At 36.9% G+C, this 18,590-nt stretch overlaps 1 protein-coding gene across 3 annotated transcripts in view; it reads right to left on the bottom strand.

Annotated features, from left to right (window-relative positions):
* Positions 1–18,590, bottom strand: part of AEBP2 (AE binding protein 2) — an 82,364-nt gene that overhangs the window by 40,175 nt on the left and 23,599 nt on the right. For all 3 annotated transcript variants that reach the window (XM_061125101.1, XM_061125100.1, XM_061125102.1), the window contains exons 2-3: positions 16,670–16,877; positions 8,878–8,985 (exon numbers count right to left, since the gene is read on the bottom strand). In XM_061125101.1, the coding sequence (XP_060981084.1) occupies positions 8,878–8,985; positions 16,670–16,877 (316 nt within the window). The remainder of the gene's footprint in view (positions 1–8,877; positions 8,986–16,669; positions 16,878–18,590) is intronic.

Raw genomic sequence — 18,590 nt, 5'->3', positions numbered from 1 at the left:
AATCAGAGTTATCAACTAATAAATTCAGATGGGAATAAAGTTAGAAAAATACTCATTTTGTAATAACCCTCATAGTGATAAATGATTCAGGCAAGAAATATCAATGGATACTAAACTAGTTCTAATGGGGAACAATATTATATATAGGTTCAAAGTATCTCTCTAATAATTGATTAATTGTAAAGGTACAAATAAAAAGTTTGTGGTAGCGAACCTGGAAATTCCACCTTAACCAAGTGATGCTAGGTAACTTCATCTATGGTGGAACAAACTCTCATCAAGTATCCCCTGAAGTGATAATAGTGAGACTTTTTATTTTCTCCAAAAATACACAAACTGAGTCTGATCACATCAAATAACTCCCAAATAGTGAATACACTACAAAATAAAACATTTATACTCCTCAAAAATATTACTGCCATAAAACACAAAGAAAGGCTCAGGAAAGTAAGTTTCAAAAAGTTGTGAAAACTAAATGGAATGCATGATACTCAACTGAATTCCAAACAAAGAGAAAAAAATGGCCATGAGGGACATTACTGAGACAGTCAGTGAAATCTGAGTAGCTAACAGCATCAATGTTAAATTTCTGGATCTTGGTAACTGTACTAAGGTTATATAAAATGAGTGTTCTTAGGAAATACACACCCTGAAGAATTTAGGGATACTGCTCCTCTTAAACGGCTCCTCAAAAACAGTGTAGTGTGTGAAATGTGTGCGTGCAAGAAACTAGGGAGGAAAGGAGAGAGAGAGATGGGAGGGAGGAAGACAGATGGAGAGATGGATAGAGAGAAAGCAAATGTGGCAAAATGGTACCGGTGAATCTGGCTGAAGGGTATATGGGAGTTCTTTACACATACATGTGAGAGAGAGAAATATATGGGAGTCCTCCCATCTTTTTTGCAAGCTGAAATTTTTCAAAATTATAAGTTTAAAAAATTTGCATTTTAGAAAAAGGTCAAAATGGGGATAATATTTAACTCCTATCACAGGAGGGAAATATTTTTCCTACTTTATAAAAAACAATAATGAGTAAGCTCAAAAAGTTTTCCATCCTAAAAATACAAAACTAACTAACATAGGGGAAAAAACAATGTGAATATATAGAAAAGTATTTGTACTGTATTTACATTATATGTATCTGCACAGTATGTAAGTAGAAAGGTATTACCATACACTGGCAGACTGGCAAAATAAAAGGGAATAAATAACAAGCCTCAAGAAGGCTGCTGGGAAACAGGCACTACTATATTCTAACACTGCTGGTGAGAGTATAAACTGGTATGTATTTCTGCAGAAGGAATTTAACAATATCTTTCAAAAGCAAGCCTAGACATATACTCTTTGACTTAGCAAAACAGCTTCTAGGAATTTATATTAGCTCACAAAAGTAGTGTATAAAAATGACCTCATAGGTTATATTGTGAAAAACTGGACCCAAAAAGCCCATCAAGGAATAATTAAATAAAATATTGGGAAACTATTACATAGAAATATTACACAATCTGAAATGATGTTCAATACAAAACTAAAAAGGCAGGTTAGGGAATTCCCTGGGGACAGTCCAGTAGTTACAGGACACCATGGTTCCACTACCAAGGGTATGGGCTCAATCTTTGGTGAAGGAACTAAGATTTCCCCCCGCCAAGCCATGTGGCAGAGCCAAAAATAAAAAAAGATTAACTACATATAGGTGCAAAATGATCCCACTTATTTCTTTACTTTGTACATATATGCTAAGAAGTCAAATATAACAGATGTTAGATTATATTTACACTATTTAAACTTCTCAAAATCAAATTTCTTAAAATGAAGCAAGCACGACTTTTGTAAGACACTTATTTCCATCTGACAGAGCGCAGGAGAAGAGCAAGAGACAACTAGGAAATAAGAAAAAGCTTTGCTGGCTGTGTATGGCCACGTCTGTTGTAGCCAGCAATGCTGTACTAGCCCTTTCTTTTCCTATCTTCCATCCCTTCTCTCTATCCAGGCTTCACTCTAAAGAACTAACCAGAACTGAAAGAGACACGTGTACCCCAATGTTCATCGCAGCACTGTTTACAATAGCCAGGACATGGAAGCAACCTAGAAGTCCATCAGCAGATGAATGGTAAGAAAGCTGTGGTGAAAGAAAGTGAAAGTGAAGTCACTTAGTCGTGTCTTTGTGACTCCATGGACTGTAGCCTACCAGGCTCCTCCATCCATGGGATTTTCCAGGCAAGAGTACTGGAGTGGGTTGCCATTTCCTTCTCCAGGGGATCTTTCTGACTCAGGGATTGAACCCAGGTCTCCCGCATTGCAGGCATATACACAATGGAACATTACTCAGCTATTAAAAAGAATGCATTTGAATCAGTTCTAATGAGGTAGATGAAACTAGAGCCTATTATACAGAGTGAAGTCAGTCAGAAAGAAAAACACCAATACAGTATAACAACACACATATATGGAATTTAGGAAGATCGTAACAATGACCCTATATGCGAGACAGCAAAAGAGACACAGATGTAAAGAACAGACTTTTGGACTCTGTGGGAGAAGGCGAGGGTGTGATGATGTGAGAGAATAGCACTGAAACATGTATATGTGAAATAGATCACCAGTCCAGGTTGGATGCATGAGACAGGGTGCTCAGGGCTGGTGCACTGGGACAACCCTGAGGGATGGGACGGGGAGGGAGGTGGGAGAGGGGGTCAGGATGGGGGACACATGTACACCATGGCTGATTCATGTCAATGTATGGCAAAAACCACTACAATACTGTAAAGTAATCAGCCTCCAATTAAATAAATAAATTAAAAAAAAAAAAGAATTAACCACTTAAAAATGTTTTCAGTAAAGACAGTGTCCATTTCTAAAAATCCCTCATCAAGATGAATCTATCAATTATCCCACACACAAACCACCAAACCAGAGCAGCCAACATCAATGCTGCTTAAGACAGGAATGCAACTGAACTCCTTGGCAAATGCTTGAAGCATATGGTAAATATAAAAGATAAAATAAATAATCTAACTCCTTATAGTAACTGAATTCCAGACTAAAAGATAGTAAGATAATAACAGTATGGAACGACAACATGTTACAACCAATTGCTTTTATACTTAATTTCTAGACAGTCCAAGCTTACAAGTCAGAATTTTTTTAACGATTTCAAATTGCCACCATAAAGTATCACTGAATATATGAAACTGCATGTTATTCCCTAAATAATCCACTTTCTCTTTTGTGCTTGTCTTTTTTTCAAAATCATGTAAGTAGCAGTGATAGTTGCCGAAACCTATGAATATAGTAAAAACTAGTTAGTTATATACTTGGTAAGTATTAAGATAAGCAAATTATAAACCTAGACAGCATACTAAAAAGCAGGGACATTATTTTGTCAACAAAGGTTCATCTAGTCAAAGGGATGGTTTTTCCAATAGTCATGTATGGATATGAGAGCTGGGACTATAAAGAAAGCTGAGCACTGAAGAATTGATACTTTAGAACTGCGGTGTTCGAGAAGACTCTTGAGAGTCCCTTGGACTGTAAGGAGATCCAACCAGTCCATCCTAAAGGAAATCAATCCTGAATATCCATTGGAAGGACTGATGCTGAAGCTGAAACTCCAATACTTTGGCCACCTGATGCAAAGAACTGACTCATTGGAAAAGACCCTGACACTGGGAAAGATTGAAGGCGGGAGGAGAAGGTGATAACAGAGGATGAGATGGTTGGATGGCATCACCGACTCAATGGACATGAGTTTGAGTAAACTCCAGGAGTTGGTGATGGACAGGGAGGCCTGGTGTGCTGTAGTTCATGGGGTCGCAAAGAGTCAGAGACGATGAGTGACTGAACTGAAGTGTTATATACACACACACCTCTTGAAATGATCTCCTCTATCACTATAAGACAACTCTTCTCTAAGATCCTCCTCATCTTCATATACCGAGGATTGGCAAAGATTTTTTAAACAGAATACAAGAAACACTAACCATAAAAAAAAAAAATGATAGATTAGACTTCACTAAAACTAAAAACTATTCTTCAAAAAATCCTGTTAGGAGAAGGTAAAAAGGATAACCAAAGACAGACTGGTGTTCACAATACATATATCGGTCCAAGTACTTATATCCAAAATATATATAAAATTTTATATATAATAATAAAGACAAATCATTAGGTAAAAAAAAAAAGGGTATGAATAGGCACTTCACCCAAAAGAGCAAATTCAGATAGCCAAAGCCTTTGAAAATGTGTTCAACCTATCATTACTCATCAGGGAAGTAAAAATTAAAGTCACAACGGGATACCACTAAATAGACACCAGAGCGGCTAAAATTAACAAGATGCCAAATATCAAGATCTAGAGCAACTAAATTAACTCTTATTCACTGCTGGTGGGAACATAAAATGTATGACCAATTTGGAAAAGAGTCTGTAGTTTCTAGAGCTAAATATACACTTAGCTGTGACTCAGTAATTCCACTCCTAACTATACAACCAGAGAAATAAGTACACCTGCCATCAGAAGACATGTGGAAGAGTATGTTAAGACAGCTTGGTTAATAGCAGCCAAAGACCAGAAACATCCAACTTGCCCATCAGCAGGAGAAAGAATAAACTATGGTTTACTGTACACCAAAATACTACACAGCAACTATTTTTTAAATGACTGGTACACAGAGAACTTACCCAGTGGTTCAGCGGTAAAGAATCTGCCTGAAACGCAGAAGACATGGGCTCAATCCCTGGGTCAGGAAGATTCCCTGGAAAAGGAAATGGCAACCCACTGCACTATTCTTGCCTGGAGAATCCAGGACAGAGAGGGGCTGGCAGGCTACAGTCTATGGGGTTACAAAGGAGTCAGACACGACGTAACGACTAAATAAGAGTAACAACCCAGAACAGGACAAATCTCACTGCTATTTTGTTGAGTGAAAACAGCCAGACACAAAAGCTCATACAACTAAGTCAAGATGAGAGAAATCATAATCTGGTCTAGGGGAAGGACTAGAGGATAGAGGGGGGCATTAAGAAGCTTTGTTTTACTGAAAACATTCCTCATCTGAATGGTAGTTACACAAGTACATACAAACGTATGAAACACTTAAGTGGACTTTAAACACCTTAATGTACATAGCGGTATGTTACAACTAAAAAAATATTTCCCAAAGGGAGTTTGGAGTTGTCTCCAAAGAGATAGGATGATTCTCAAGAATCATCACATGATCCCCTCTCCGTAGTCAACTCCCACTCAACCTCTACTACTCTTTCCCAGTCCCATTAATTGGTCACTAACCCATGTTTCCAGGGAACCTTTTGACGTACATTTACTGGCACTTAGCATTTTATCAGACAGTGGAGGATACAGGAGCCTGGCATGCTGCAGTCACGGGGCTGCAGAGTCAGAGACGACTTAGCAACTGAATGACAGCAAATCAATGATTTTGTCTTTTTATGTTCTTGGGCTCCAAAATCTCTACAGATGGTTGACAGCAGCCTCGAAATTAAAAGACACTTGCTCCTTGCAAGAAAAGCTATGACATACCTAGACAGCATATTAAAAAGCAGAGACATTACTTTGCCAACAAAGGTCTGTCTACTCAAAGCTATGGTTTTTCCAGTACTCATGTATGGATGTGAGAGTTGGACTATAAAGAAAGTTGAGTGCTGAAGAGTTGATGCTTTTGAACTGTGGTGTTGGAGAAAACTCTTGAGAGTCCCCTGAACTGCAAGGAGATCCGACCAATCAATCCTAAAAGAAATCAGTCCGGAATATTCATTGGAAGGACTGATGCTGAAGCTCAAACTCCAATACTCTGGCCACCTGGTGTGAAGAACTGATTCATTGGAAAAGACTTGATGCTGGAAAAGACTGAAGGCAGGAGAAGGGGAAGACAGAGGATGAGATGGTTGGATGGCATCACGGACTTGATGGGCATGAGTTTGAGCAAGCTGCGAGAGTTGGTGATGGACAGGGAGGCCTGGCGTGCTGCAGTCCATGGGGTCGCAGAGAGTCGGACACTACTGAGCGACTGTGCTGAACTGAAGACATTTTATTACTAAAAGCTACTTAGATCTGTAAAAACCTAAAGAAAAAAAGTTCTCTAAAGGGCAGAGGTTTCCATTCTTATTCACCCTGCTTTCCAAATGCCTAGCACAATGCTATGCAATGCAAACATCAATAAATGCTTTTTTTGGTTCAAATGATTCCTACGATTTACAGAACAATGCCTCACTAAATCACATGCTTTAAAAAGACAGTTTCTTTCCCCCTCTTCAATGAGACTCTTATACAGCTTCTTAAAAAGAGATGTAGTGGGGGGAAATCCATTTCTATGGACTGTGAAATTAACTTGAACATCATACCCAACCAGCAAAAGAATGGCTGCCTTAAGAAAAATATATGGAAAGGAACACAGTGGGAAAGTAAATGATTCTCTTACTTTAACAATAAGCTCTTACATTTACTACATACTGTACAGTTCTATGAGGTAACCACTATTACCAGCTACAAGTTAGACAGGAAGTTCAAAAAACTGTCCCAGGTCACATGAGGGCCAGAACCTGCAATATGAGAAGAGGGAAGACTAGGAGGTCAATGTTACAGGACACACACGCCAACAGAAAGCTCAAAGAGACTATTTTTAAGAGAGTAAAGAAAAAGAAATTCAAATGGTCAAACATATGAAAAGATGCCCTACTTCACTGATAATAAAGGAAAATCAAATTAAAACTACATCAAGGGAGGGAATTAATTCTCTGGCAGTGCAGTGGTTAGAACTTGGAGCTTTTACTTGGCGGCGGCGGGGAGGTTCAATCTTTGGTCAGGGAACTTAAGATCCCACAAGCCGGGGTCTAGTGACTAAGAATCCGCCTGCCAATGCAGGGGACAAAGGTTCTATTCCAGGGCCGGGAAGATCCCACACGCGATGGAACAACTAAGCCTGTGCTCTAGAGCCGCGGCTCCAAGAGAGAAGCCACATGAGAAGCTCAAGCACCGCAACAATGTGTAGCCCCTTCCCTGCAAGGAGAAAAAGCCCCTGCACAGCAAGAAGACCCAGAGCAGTCAAAAAAAGATAAATCAACCTTGTGCTGTGCTGTGTTATGCTTAGTCACTGAGTCGAGTCTGACTCTTTGCCACCTCATGGACTGCAGCCCGCCAGGCTCCTCTGTCCTTGGGGATTCTCCAGGCAAGACCCCTGGAGTGTGTTGCCACGCCCTCCTCCAGGGGATCTTCCCAACCCAGGGATCAAACCCAGGTCTCCTGCACTGCAGATGGATTCTTTACCAACTGAGCCACCAGGGAAGATCAAAATAAATCTTAAGGTGGTGGTGGGGGGGGGGGGGAGGTGCGGCATAGTTGATGGGACAACCACTACATCAGGATGCAATTTCTCATCTATTAGATTGGCAAAAATATAAAAGTTTGGCAAAACCCTCTTATCAAAGCTGTGAAGATGGCAGACACTCTAACATAGCTGATAAAGGCACAGCCCCTCGCGAGGCAGTTTGGCAATATTTATTAAAATTATTAATGGTTATATAGCTTTTGATCCAGCCACTCTCATCATTTTGGGAACTTCTCCTACACTTATAATTACACATGTACAAAATGATATATGTTCAAAGATCTGTCACTGCAGCACTACTTGCAACAACACAGGACTGAAATCAACCCAAGCAGCTATACAAGTCTGGTTAAATGAACTGCTACAGCCACAATGGAATACTATGAAGCTGTTAAAAAGAGAATATTCTTTATGAACAGATATGAAAAGATCTCTACTACAAAGCATGTTACACAAGCGAGGTACACACACACACACAATAAAATTCTTGATAATGGGAGAAACTTGGTATAGGACATAAAGGAACTCTAATCTTTGTAATGATTCTGTAAAACTAAAACTGCTCTAGCTCTAAAATATAAAGTTTATATAAAAAATAAGATAGAGTATATGGTTTATTAGATGCTGTATAAGTGGAAGGATAACAATACTACATATGAATCTACTTGTAGTTCCATAAAGAATTCACCAGTAATTAAGAACAACAGTTATATATTTGGGGGAGAGAAAATAAGAAATAAGAAAGGTAGAAAGATTTCTGAATATAAATTTTTTTCTTTAAAATTTCTTAAAATTGTTAATGATGGTCTTTTCCAATAAAATTAAGTAATTAAAAAAAAAACTGCACATGAATTACCTCCTTCTCTAATGAAACCCAAAAAGTGAGTTTCTGGCACAGCAGTGTTTATTATATACCAGTAGACACTGTGTTTAACAACTACCAAACTTCTTTAAAGACAAACTTTTCAGCTCTATGGTATATGCTTTCCATAGTTACAAAGCAAAATATTTTAACTTTTTATGAGGATAAAATGAAAAATGGTTTTTACATGACATTGCTCAGAATTCCCCAAATACATTTATTTGACACAGTAATTTATGACTAAGCTTAGTAACCTGATCTCAAAGTGAGAGAAAGAAATCAAATCCTTTAATGCTCCACAATTTCAAAATTTTTTCATGTAATAATCAGAACTGTTCGCTAATTAAAAAGGCTGAAACCTATGACACTGAGAAAACACAATTAGAGTACAAGGTACTAACGACAACCAAGCAATTTTAGACATCCATTCAAGGTGCTACTCTGCCTACTAGCTGTTTTCAAGACCCTACCTTCACACTGACTTTTTTCTGGTCTTCAAATTATAAAAGTCAGATTAAATTATCTTTACCTTCATCTACTTTATAAAATCGCATGCATCTGCAGGAATATTAAAACAAATGGTTCTTTGAAAAAATTTTTAGGAGCATGAAAGTATGCCTATTAAGAAACATGTCAACTTGAAGTTAAGAAAAAAACTCATATACACTTACTTACCTTAAAAGGTTTGTCTCCGCTGTGTGTCAGCATGTGCCTCTGTAACCAACTCTGGCTGGTTGATGGAGTGTTATATACTTTACAGCCTTTCCATAAGCAAACAAACACCTGTTAACAGAAGAGCCATAATTATTTTCATCACCTTTTTCAACAGGGACTTCTATTCCCTGTAAATTCAAGTAAACATGCTGCAAGTCTTCAATCGACAAAGAGACACTGAATGTACCAGTCAATCAAAATGCTTACTGCAGGTACTTTCTGAACCTTCCACATGAGGCAGTTTTAACCGTTCCCCTTTAAGACTGCTGTCCACTCCCTCAATAAGGAACTGATATACCAATCCCAATGAGCCATTCAGAAGGAAATATACAAAATATTAACAATATAGTGCTAAGAATTAGAACGATGGACCATAATTTACATTATGTATTAATGAAGGAACAAGCATGTACTAACTGTAAATATTAGGAATATATAAACATATAAAGAAACAATAACAATAAATCAAAACAGTCAACTGGTAGATACTGATAGTTTCACCTTCAAAAAATGAGTGAACAAATTTTCCAATTATAATTTTGCTGCTGTTGATTTCCTATTCTCATATGCATACCAATATGTTTTTATTATATTTACATTGTTTTGATTTATTTAAAATGATTTCCAATTGTCTTGATTACGAAGCAAAATCTAATACAGATGCTAAAATTAATACAGTTGCAGAAGCTAGGACAGCAGTTATTCTGTAATAATATACGCACATTCTTGGGTTCAGGCAACTGAGTATGAATGGGTTAACAACCAACATGATTTTTACCATCTTCCTACCACTGAGATACCAATTTTTTTTTGACTGATTCTATTTTGATCAAACTGAACACTGAAAACTGCTCCCCATCATCAGTAAAAGAAGTATGAACCTGCAATAACCATTACATTCAAAGAACCATTTATAGGCTCTGTTCTTTTCTAAGGTTACAACAATTATAAATAGAGCCACACTTTGAAGATTATAACGTACTGCATATAGAACAAAACAAAGATACACACAGGACTGAGGAAACAATCACTAAACAGTAAGTTTAAAAGAAAATTTTTAGAAGTCTAAAAAAACAGTCTAAAATAACTGAGATCAATTTTTACTCAAAACCATTTCACAACGAGACAACACTGTTATTGCTGTTGATGTGCTTAAAGCATTTGCTAGTTTCTTCTAGTTAAGCAGATATGATGTCACAACATTGCCTCCTTGGTATTTAAAATTCCTTAAAAAAAAAAAAAAGAAAAAAAAATCCTGACCCTAGTACATGTTTATAAAATGATTCCTTAAGTTCCCAAAATTAAGAGCCATTTTTTAATGAATGTAGACAAGTCTTTAAAGGCACACCAATATGCTGTCAAGACTAACTCAGTGTTTAATAATCATATGTGGATATCAATCCTATCAATTTCCTAACTCAAGACTACGAAGACTCAGTCTTAAATTTTCAATCCAAGTAATAAACAGACTGGTTTAAAATGCTTTCACAAGTCATACATAAACAGGTATGTCCTAAACCAAGTATTTGGGAACAAAATTAATCTCAGTTATGTAAAAAAAAAAATTTAACAGTAAAGAATTGTTATAACTCTTAAGAAACACCTGTGCTGAGTTACTTTCAAAGAAACAACAAGATAAATACTCACTTTCTGTTCCTACCCAACAGCTACAGCTGGGAGAAACAACCATGCCTGATTTCTAATTCTTCTTCCTCTGAACAAACACTTCTGCTGCTAAGTCACTTCAGTCACGTCTGACTCTATGCGACCCCTTGGACGGCAGCCCACCATGCTCCCCCATTCCTGGGATTCTCTAGGCAAGAACAATGGAGTGGGTAACCATTTCCTTCTCCAATGCATGAAAGTGAAGAGTGACAGTGAAGTCGCTCAGGCCTGTCTGACTCTTAGCGACCCCATGGACCACAGCCTACCAGGCTCCTCCGTCCACGGGATTTTCCAGGCAGAGTTGCCTTCTCCAGAACAAACACTAATAGGAGGCAATTACAGGCTATGTGATTCCATCAGATAATAGCCTCAAGTGTGAACAGGTATGGTCTATCCTTCTAGATGGAATAATGTCTAGTAATACTATTAGGGCAGCAACACCTTCAGGTTCAAAGAAAAACCGTAACCTTCAACCTAGTGAATTTTATAGGAAATGAGATAGGTGTAAAAAGATCAAAGCAAACTATGTTTAGCTATATTCGGGTAGAATATTAATACCTGAAAACTACTCTGAGGGGAGAAGTAAACTTGCATAAGGATAATCTTGATACACAAAATGGGCACTAAAAATCCATTATCAAGTATTCCCAAAAACCACAAATCTTTAAAAAGCTCAATTTCCTTATGTCCAGTCCAAAATCTGACAAAGGGGTATTTGACCTGAGACTTCCTGTATAAACAACATATGAAAAACATTTTTATACTCCATTTTTAGAAACTTTCTCATTGTAAAAATTAACACTGAAAACCAAACATTATAGGAGTTCAATATGAATGGAATTATTCAAGAACAAAATCTGACATGGTTCCTCTAAACTATCTTAAAATGAATTAAGATCTAACTATGTTAATTAGAACACTGAGGTGCACAGTCCAGTCTTTCATGATATACTGGCTTAGTTAAAACAGGTTGTATTAGAGAAAACAAACAGAACAAAAGTAAACAACCTAAAATCTATCCAGCCCTTTCATATTTTGCAGCTACACAATCTTCAAAGAACCACTAATTTAAGTCTCTATTTGTCACCAAATAGATGCTATGAGTACACACTTGTTGTAAGTCCAGAACACAACAAAAATGCAAGATAATATTTTCTCTCAGGACTAGTTAACAGAAAACTTGGGTTTATATTAGACACTGGAGGTCCCTTCTCAAAATAACTGCTGCAAATCTTCTTCTGCCAGACTGTCCAAGGTAAAAAACAGCACACGGCCATTGAAAGAATATTTTTCTACTACCAACTTCAGATTTATAATGACCTCACTTGTAAGATGTAGAGGTCTAAAATTTCAGTGTTAGAGGGAGGTTCAGGCTTTCTGCTAAGAACACCTCTAGAAAACCTTGCTCATTACCGTCAGAACAGGTCAGCTTTACCGTCAGGGGTCTCCTCCAAAAGGCCTAAAATGAAGAAGTTTGTACAAACCAAAGATAGTCCTAGTCTCCTTACTTTGGTCAATTTCCCTGAACTAGCGTATTTATCTGAATGTATGCATGGGCTTCCCTGGTAGCTAAGATGGTAAAGAATCTCCTGCAATGCAGGAGACCTGAGTTCAATCCCTAGGGTCAGGATGATCCCCTGCAGAAGGAAATGGCAACCCACTCCAGTATTCTTGCCTGGGAAATGCCACGGACAGAGGAGCCTGGCGGGCTACAGTCTATGGGGTCACAAAAGAGTCAGACACAACTGAGAGACTAAACCATAATAGCACCACAAGCTTTACACCTATGATGGACTGTGTGACAGTAAAGATAAATGCACTTACACCTGGTTACCAACATATCATACATGAAGTGCATAAATGAATCCATCAAAAAATTAAGTAAATTTTAAGACTCACTGCAAAATAATAGAACACAACCTAACAAAGTCTAATAAGCACGTATAAGGAAAATTCTGTTACTACTGGTAAAGTAAAATCAGCCTAATACTCTAAATAGAGCCAGTAAGCAATATAATTTACATCCTCAAAGGGAGTGAAAAAAAGCCTACTTTTACTAAATAATTAGATTCCTTCTGTAGTAAAATGATACAAAAAGATTTTATATTAAATAAGAGACAGACAATCTAAAATAAAGTCAGGAAGGGGTTGAATGGATGATCTCAGGGTTCCTTTAAGCTCTTAGAAAAAAATTAGCTCAGTTTTTCACAAAATGTAAACATATAAAAGAGAAGTAAATGTTTTTTACATCTAATTATTTTGTCTCTAATCAGTCTCCTCTTTCAAGATGAAGGCTATAATTTTGTATTCTGTACTTTTTAGCCACATTAAATGTGTTAACATTTTCAATTTCCTCTGTTAAAAGATATTTAATAAACAGAGGACAACTATTCAGTAAGCTCTCACAATACAAGGGAAAAACATCTCTCATTTATTGCAAAAGATATGCCCAATTTCATGTTGTGTTCAGAATCTAGTAATATCAGACTGGCAATCAAAACTCAAACTGACCTCCTAAGATTGACCCCACTTCCTAGCAGCATTCAATGTAACCATGAGAGTCTATAAGCCTAATTTTATGTTAACATCAAGGTAACTCATTCAACTCTCCAAACAGTAATACCCTGTCATCACCTCCCCCAAAATATCCCTCTGGCCCTCTTGCCTCAAGCACACCAAAGAACATATACAAAAGTAAACTCAATAAAAATAACATGTATAAGAGCACCCCTGATAAACAGATTTCTTTCTGGCAACTGTTTTTAAAGTGAGAAATAGTTAAGACAAGGGAAAAAAACAAAAACAGTACACTAACGGATCTTACTGAACCACTGAAATCCTACAAGATGAAGTTCCTGTCCTACCAAGACTTACGTGTGTAATAAGAGGACACAGGTCTTCCAAATTTGACTAGCAAAATAGCTTGGTCTAGTTTCTAAAATCCAGTCATGCATGGAAGTATGAACCCAAGAACACAATTCGGTTTTACTGAACAAAAAAAGATTAAGTTTTTCTTGCTTGTCTTTATTTTTTAGAGAAGAAAGTACTTTTCTGACTTTTTTTAAAAAAGGTATATTCAAAAAAAAAAAAAAGGTGCTTAAATGATAAGTTTAACTTTTACTACAGGATTAAGTATCCACCCACTTTGAAAAGGTCAGGAAACCTTAAAATTCCACTTGCCTTCAGCCTCCAAATACAATTAAAGTCCACATGACATGGCAACATAAACAGCTTAAGGCAGGTAAAGAAGTTACTAAGCTGTTTTAGTTTTCCCAGGGTGAACAGCAGAGTTGGATGAGAAAAAGAACATGAATTAATACAGGATGTAGATCTTACTAACTTACTGCCCCAGAAGAACTGTCATCTTTCAGTAATTAGAAGCATAAAATCCTCTAGAGTTGCCAATAATTTTCCTCATTTGTTTCTGTTCCACTGTGACAGTTTCACATTTGGGGTAGAAAGAAGAGAATTAAGAACTCTTTAAAAATGTCATCAAAATCAGCTGTTTTCCACTATACAGGAGATAGCAAGAATAGTCAAATTTAAAGACACAAAGTAGGACCATGGTTACTAGGGGTTAGCAGAAGGGAGGATTAGGGGGGTATTATTTAATATGTACAGATTTCAGTTTGGGACGATGAAAGAGTTATGGAGAGGGATAGAGTCATTGCAGAGCAATGTGACTGTACTTAATAATGCCACTGAAGTGCACACTTAAAAATAATGAAAACGATTTTTTTTTAATTTCCCTTCAAAGAGGTCATTTAAAAAAAAACCCAACAACTACTCAATTGTAGTTGAAATCAGGCGTGTTCAGGGTGGTATGGCCATAACATAACTACTCTATTTTAAAGCACAAACCAGATTGAGATTTCCTAAATTATCTAGTAGTAATCAAGTTTTGGGCTTCTCTGGTGGCTCAGTGGTCAAGAATCTGCTTGCAAAGCAGGAGACAGAGATGTAGGTTCAATCCCCGGGTCAGGAAGATCCCCTAGAGGGCATGGCAACCCACTCCAGTAGCCTTGCCTGGAGAACCCCATGGACAGAGGAGCCTGGCTACACCCCATGGGGCTGCAGAGAGTCAGACACGACTGAAGCGACTGAGCACACAACTCATCAAGTTTTCAAATTCTCATCCAAACTTTCACTCTGAAAGCTTAAGTCTATACATCAAAGACTGCTATGCAGAAATAATGGGGATGTAATGAAATGTATTTTCTTCATTTAGCTGAGCCTTTAAGTCTGTAGTTTAGCAACTAATGTCCTTCAAAGATCAGAACTCCTTTCTTAAGTCAAAATAGAATTACTCTTAAAATTAGCCAAAGAATCTTACTATTTGTAATAAAGTAATTTTATGAATAAGCATTCAAGAAATGACATGGGGGGGTTTCCATTTCAACAAGTTTAAGGTAGAAACACCAAAACTTCACGCCTGGCTCTGTAATATCAGTAAGACACATGCAGGTGCAGTGATTACATTACACATTTAGTCTGTAACTCCATTTTTTCTACAAATCTGTCAAAGGCTGAAAACATTCTCATAAAGGCTGTGTGCCAACTCAACTTGCAGGATCAAGACTTACAAATGTGAAAGTCTCCTATTACTACTAAGAGATCATGCCTGCAGAGCCTGGGATCCTGCACGTAGTTGCCAAGTCAAGTGACTATAAAGCATCATGCCATGGTTCACAAGACTGCCTTGGTGGTACATAACAAGTGACTCCAATCACTGGTTCACAAAAGGCAACTCTGTAATGACCAAGAAACCAAGGGATATACACAAGGGGGAAATAAAGACTGTTACCAAAGCAGCTTAACCACTGAGTGGGTTATGCAGTGAAAATACCATATAATGGGCACAGTTCATTAGCAACTTATTGACCAGAGATGTCTTTTGTTACCCTAATGTTATTGACCAGAATGTTTCAATATTCACTTACATAACCCACTGCCAACCATACACGATAGTTTCTGCAAAAATCCCCCAGTCAATAATGTGTTAATATACCCTCTGATATCTACACAGACCCCATATGTATTAAATCTAATAATGAGACAAATGTTCACTTATACAAGTTTAAGTAACTGAAAGACTGCTGAAACATTATAACACATTGTGATAACAGTAAATATTTTTTAAAAGAAATTTCAAATGCAATACCATTGGTAAAAATGTTAGGAGTCCCTATTATGGCTGCACACTTTTTAAAAAAAGATCAGTAATACAATCTAAATATTAATACTACCTTGGAAACAGTTACCCACTAACTTAAGATTTTAATCATCTTAGTATCAGTGTATCTCAATAGTGATACCACACTGATAGGCAGTGTGTGGCCTAATAAATTATCTGTACTTAAAAATGTGACATTAATTTCTAGAAAACATACTAAGAATAGTTAACTATTCAAGACAAAAATCTAGATAAAGTTGAAAAGTATGTATTATGCTATCAATTTTACAAATATTTTAGTCCATTATGCTGTGACTCACCTAATTTGCTTTAGCTCTTTACTTACTATTCAATAAAAATTATATGAACTGACACAATTAAATGGATTCCTAAAAGTTTACAGATCAATACCATGTGAGCTCTGACAAGACCCGGAAAAGATGATCAATAATCACAAATAATGAGTACAGACAGCCATTTAACAGGACTGTATATACTAATCCTGATACCAATAGTTTCTCCAGTTAATTTCAGCATCAGGGACAATTTAAGACCACTGTAACAACAGAAATCCCTAAAAGTGCCAATTCCTAAAAGCCTTCAACTCGAAACATCAGAACCTTGAAATACACAGTATTCATTTACAATACTCCCACCATATTTTAAAAAGTCTAATTTCTTCAAAGTAATACACCTAAGAGCAAATTAAAATCCATCGCATAATATGTTCTATTTGATTCAATCAAATATGTAGAAAGTAAATAAAAGGGGAAAAACATTTGAAAAAATAAAACATCTGAAAAATAAAAATTCTTCAAAATTACTTAAAAAAAAAAAAAAAAAGCCTAACTAGCAAATACAAATTAATAAAACTAATGAAAACAGGGAGTGAAAAAAAGAAATGACAAAACCAACCCCTCCTCGCTGACCATCTACATGTATGGAACGGATGTGATCTGCCAGATCTGGACTAGAGGTGAAGCAAGCCTGGCACTGGTCCCAACAACAATTATAGGCAATATTTTTGCTTGAAGAAGTAGTGCTTCCTTGTCCATTCATCATTGCTGGAGTTGAACGCCCACTGGAAATTGTGCTGTCTACATCCATTATAGTACTGCTTATGCTACAAAAGAAGAAAAAAGGCTGTGTTATTCCTAGAAGTTCACTAACACGAATATGATCTTATAAATAATTAAGATTACCACTTGACATTCTGCCCCATAAAGCATATGAACCATATTTTCCACCAGAAAACAGCATGCTTTAAAATTATTTAGTTTCAAATAATTATTCTCTAAAACTAAATTTCAAATAAATATTATTTGCAATAAATTGCAAATCAAGGCAAAGAAAAACTAGTACCTCAAACCAGCCATGGAATAATTTAAGCAACTTTTGGCAGACATAAAAGTCCCCAACACCATACCCCACAGAAAACAAACCAAACCACACACAAACACACACACAGCTCACCACATTCCACCCCTTCTAGTGTTTTAAGAAACATGATAAAATAATAAAGTTTCCAGCTGCAAATAATTTAGAATCAAAAGATTATCTTTTACAGTGTTGCAAATCACTTGTTGATCTTTTCTTCCATTCACTAATCTGAGAACACAACTGCTATCACATCCTACCTCTTTCCATCTCAAAGCAGTTGGGAAATTTTGCTGTATTTTCCCTCTTAATAAAAAAGCAAGAGAGAGAACTAAGTGCAAGAAAAGTTCCTCTGATTTTACCGAAGTCCAAAATGCACTTTGCTGGCTCTCAATTTTTTTCAAAGTCCTATGCACCTCAAATAAAATATACTTTTTATTTAATAAACAAAGTATTATGTACTAGTAATCTCTTTATTTACTAAAAAATATTAGTAATAAAAGTCATTAATAAAAGTAATTTTTAATGTTAAAAAATCTCACGTCACAAAAAATTTTAACACATTTTGCCTTCATCTTACAAGCAATTCACTTTATTTCCTTTCTTCATATCGTCTCAATAGAGAAATTATATGGAAGTAGCATCAATCACAGAAGGACCAACAGTAAGAGTGCTTCAGACTTTAAAACCTATTAAAAGCTATAATTGCTTGTACTTAATTTAAGTACAAGTAAATTATACAATTCACATTAACTTTTAAGGGGCATGCTTCCCCATTCCACTAAGTTTTTATTATAGAAAATTTCAAAAACACAAAAAAGTATATCTAAACCTGAACTCAGATACAGACTACAAACTCATGGTTACCAGTAGGGAGCAGGTAGTGGGGAAGTAAAGACAAGGGGGAGGGATTAAAAGGTACAAGCTACTGTGTATAGAACAAACAGGCTAGGAGAAACAAGCGTATACTATACAACACAGGGAATATTTTATAACTAATAAACGGAATATAACTGTAATCAAAAGTGGGGCCCAGTTGCTCTGCTTGCTGCTCAAAAGCAACTGTTAAAGAGACCAGCTGGTGGAAAGTCAAGTTTGCTTTCTTTTGGATGGGGGTGAGGTGGGGCGAGGTGGGGCGGGGCGGGGCAGGAGTGGGAGGGAACCTGTCCAAAAGGTCCACACCTTCCAATGACCATCAGGGGGCAAGAGCTTTGATAGGCTGAAGGCGGGGGTTACATGTAGAACCAGTACAGTCAGCTCTGACAGTCATACAAATTGGTCATCCGTGGTCTGATCAGAGTCATCGTGACTGTTTTAAGTATAGTTCAGTTCGGTTCCAGGGTCCGCAGTTGTCAGAACTGTGGCAGCTATGTCAGGGCTACAGTCAGGTCATCCCGTAAGTTAACTTCTCTACCCGGTGGGGGTTTCAGTATCTGTAAGACTGCTCACAGGATATGGC

Source organism: Dama dama, chromosome 22 (genome assembly GCF_033118175.1).
Source record: "Dama dama isolate Ldn47 chromosome 22, ASM3311817v1, whole genome shotgun sequence".
In the NCBI taxonomy this organism is placed as follows: domain Eukaryota; kingdom Metazoa; phylum Chordata; class Mammalia; order Artiodactyla; family Cervidae; genus Dama; species Dama dama.
The sequence above is the reverse complement of the archived record's forward strand: the minus strand, read 5'-3'. Positions and strand labels throughout refer to the sequence as shown.